The sequence below is a fragment of the Tamandua tetradactyla genome, chromosome 19 (assembly GCF_023851605.1).
Source record: "Tamandua tetradactyla isolate mTamTet1 chromosome 19, mTamTet1.pri, whole genome shotgun sequence".
In the NCBI taxonomy this organism is placed as follows: domain Eukaryota; kingdom Metazoa; phylum Chordata; class Mammalia; order Pilosa; family Myrmecophagidae; genus Tamandua; species Tamandua tetradactyla.
Window position 1 is genome coordinate 6,184,848 of NC_135345.1, and position 1,793 is coordinate 6,186,640.

Sequence of the window (1,793 nt, forward strand, 5' to 3'; positions counted from 1 at the left end):
TAAGTCTTTCATGCTGTCAGGGTCAAAGAACAAAATGTTAATACCAGTCACTCACAAAAGATTTAACTACACATTTTGAGGGGCAAGAATATATGTTGCAAAATAATACCTAAGGTTAGTTTCTCCTATTTGCCTTTTAAAGGATGTGCTCCCCAAACCACTTTTTTTATCCTAATCCTAAAACCACATAAGCAACTTACCTATTTTCAAACAATAAGGAAATAATACAAAGTCCCTTTCTGAAAGAATTCCTTTCCAATAAAATTTAAAATTTTTATTAATATTTTAGTTATAAACCAAACATTAGCAACCATAGACAGACATGTTCACCATGTACAAACTACCACTGTGAGGTTAAACTTTCAAATACAACTTCAGAATTAGTTGCAGTAAATCAATATATCTTCTCAAAAATCGTATAATTTCCGCCAGCTTACGATTCTTGATACGGAAAGTAAAAATCAAATGTTAAATAATTTATACCTCCTTAAAAGGGAGCTATAAAAAACCGACTGTTATGACTAATAACAAAGTTCTGATATTTCAGTAGTTTAAAGATTGTATAAATATACAAGTATGTTGAAAAGACAATACTATCAGTCAAATTGCAATATCCATAAAAATAACAGTACTGCCAGAGTTCACTCATAAATTCACTCACTTCGCTTCTCTAATCTCCACCAAGTAGCTTTTAGACTAGAAATGGAAGACAGAAAAATCATACATTCTACGCGAAATCGTGAGGACACGGAAATACCCTGCAGAAAATAAGCTAAAAATGTCCACACGACAAAGTCTTACGCGTCTATCAACAGGATTTCAAGATAAGAATGTCCGTGTTCTCGTCTCGCACACTCAGATCTAAGGTCTTTCACTGCTACAAGGAAAGTGGTCTTCGGTTCGAAAAACGATGGGAGGTTCATACCCGCTCTGCTGTTGCCTCGTGGAAGATGACTTACTAAAGAAGGCGGGCACGCTAATTGTTTGTAATAATTTTTTAAACGTATGGGGGAAAGTCCCCAGTTCAGCTTCTGCCTTTGTGACCTGCTCCTCCATTCGAGCCACGCTGCTCCCGATCATTTTCACGAAGGCCTCGAGTTTATCGATCTTGCTGTAGATCCGCCTCATCTCGGTGGCTTTCGCGTAAATGCGGGGTACACCTTCACTTACGACGTGGGAGGAGTCACCGCGAATCATATCCAACATGCCCACGAATTCGTCCACTTTAGTGAGCAGGTCTTCCAGACTTGAGTCCAAGGCCTCGACCTCGGGCCGGCCCCCGGCGCCCGCTCCCGGCAGCAGGCAGGCGGCGTAGCCCGCGGCCGCGCGGCGCAGCAGGGGCAGGTCGCGGCCGGGCGCGCCATCCTCCGTGTCCTCGTCCTCCCACGGCACCGAGGCGCTGCTGTGGCTCTGAGACACGTTGCCGCTGTCCCCGCTCCACGAGACCCCCTGGGGCTCCGGCTCATCCGCCGATACACCTTCCATGACCCGCGACGGCCCGGGCCCACACAGCCCCTACTTCCGGCGCGCCCACGCTGACGCGGTGCGCCCGCCTTTGCTTCCGGCTTCCGGCGGGGTGACGCTGACGCCCGCGCGCCGGTCCCTGCCAGGCCTGCGGCGCCCTCACCTGGTCGTGCTCAGGCTTGAGCCTTAAACCAGGATCTTTTCAAAAATAAAAGTATAGTGCTGGCTTTGGCAGCACAGTTACTAAAATTGGAATGATACGGAGAAGATTAACATGGCCCTTTGTGCAGGGATGACACCTAAAAATTCGGGAAGCGTTCCATATTTGT

The 1,793-nt window shown here is 46.6% G+C and overlaps 1 protein-coding gene and 1 non-coding gene across 2 annotated transcripts; one reads left to right on the forward strand and one right to left on the reverse strand.

The window, feature by feature from the left end:
* Positions 1-252: 252 nt before the first annotated feature.
* Positions 253-1,523, reverse strand: BLOC1S4 (biogenesis of lysosomal organelles complex 1 subunit 4). Its single transcript, XM_077137111.1, has one exon. It carries the CDS (start codon positions 1,483-1,485, stop codon positions 862-864), a length of 624 nt encoding a protein of 207 aa, XP_076993226.1. The 5' UTR covers positions 1,486-1,523; the 3' UTR covers positions 253-861.
* A 160-nt stretch (positions 1,524-1,683) lies between these two features.
* On the forward strand, positions 1,684-1,793 carry LOC143663759 (U6 spliceosomal RNA). The gene has a single exon (XR_013166143.1). It is a non-coding gene; the product is annotated as a U6 spliceosomal RNA (small nuclear RNA).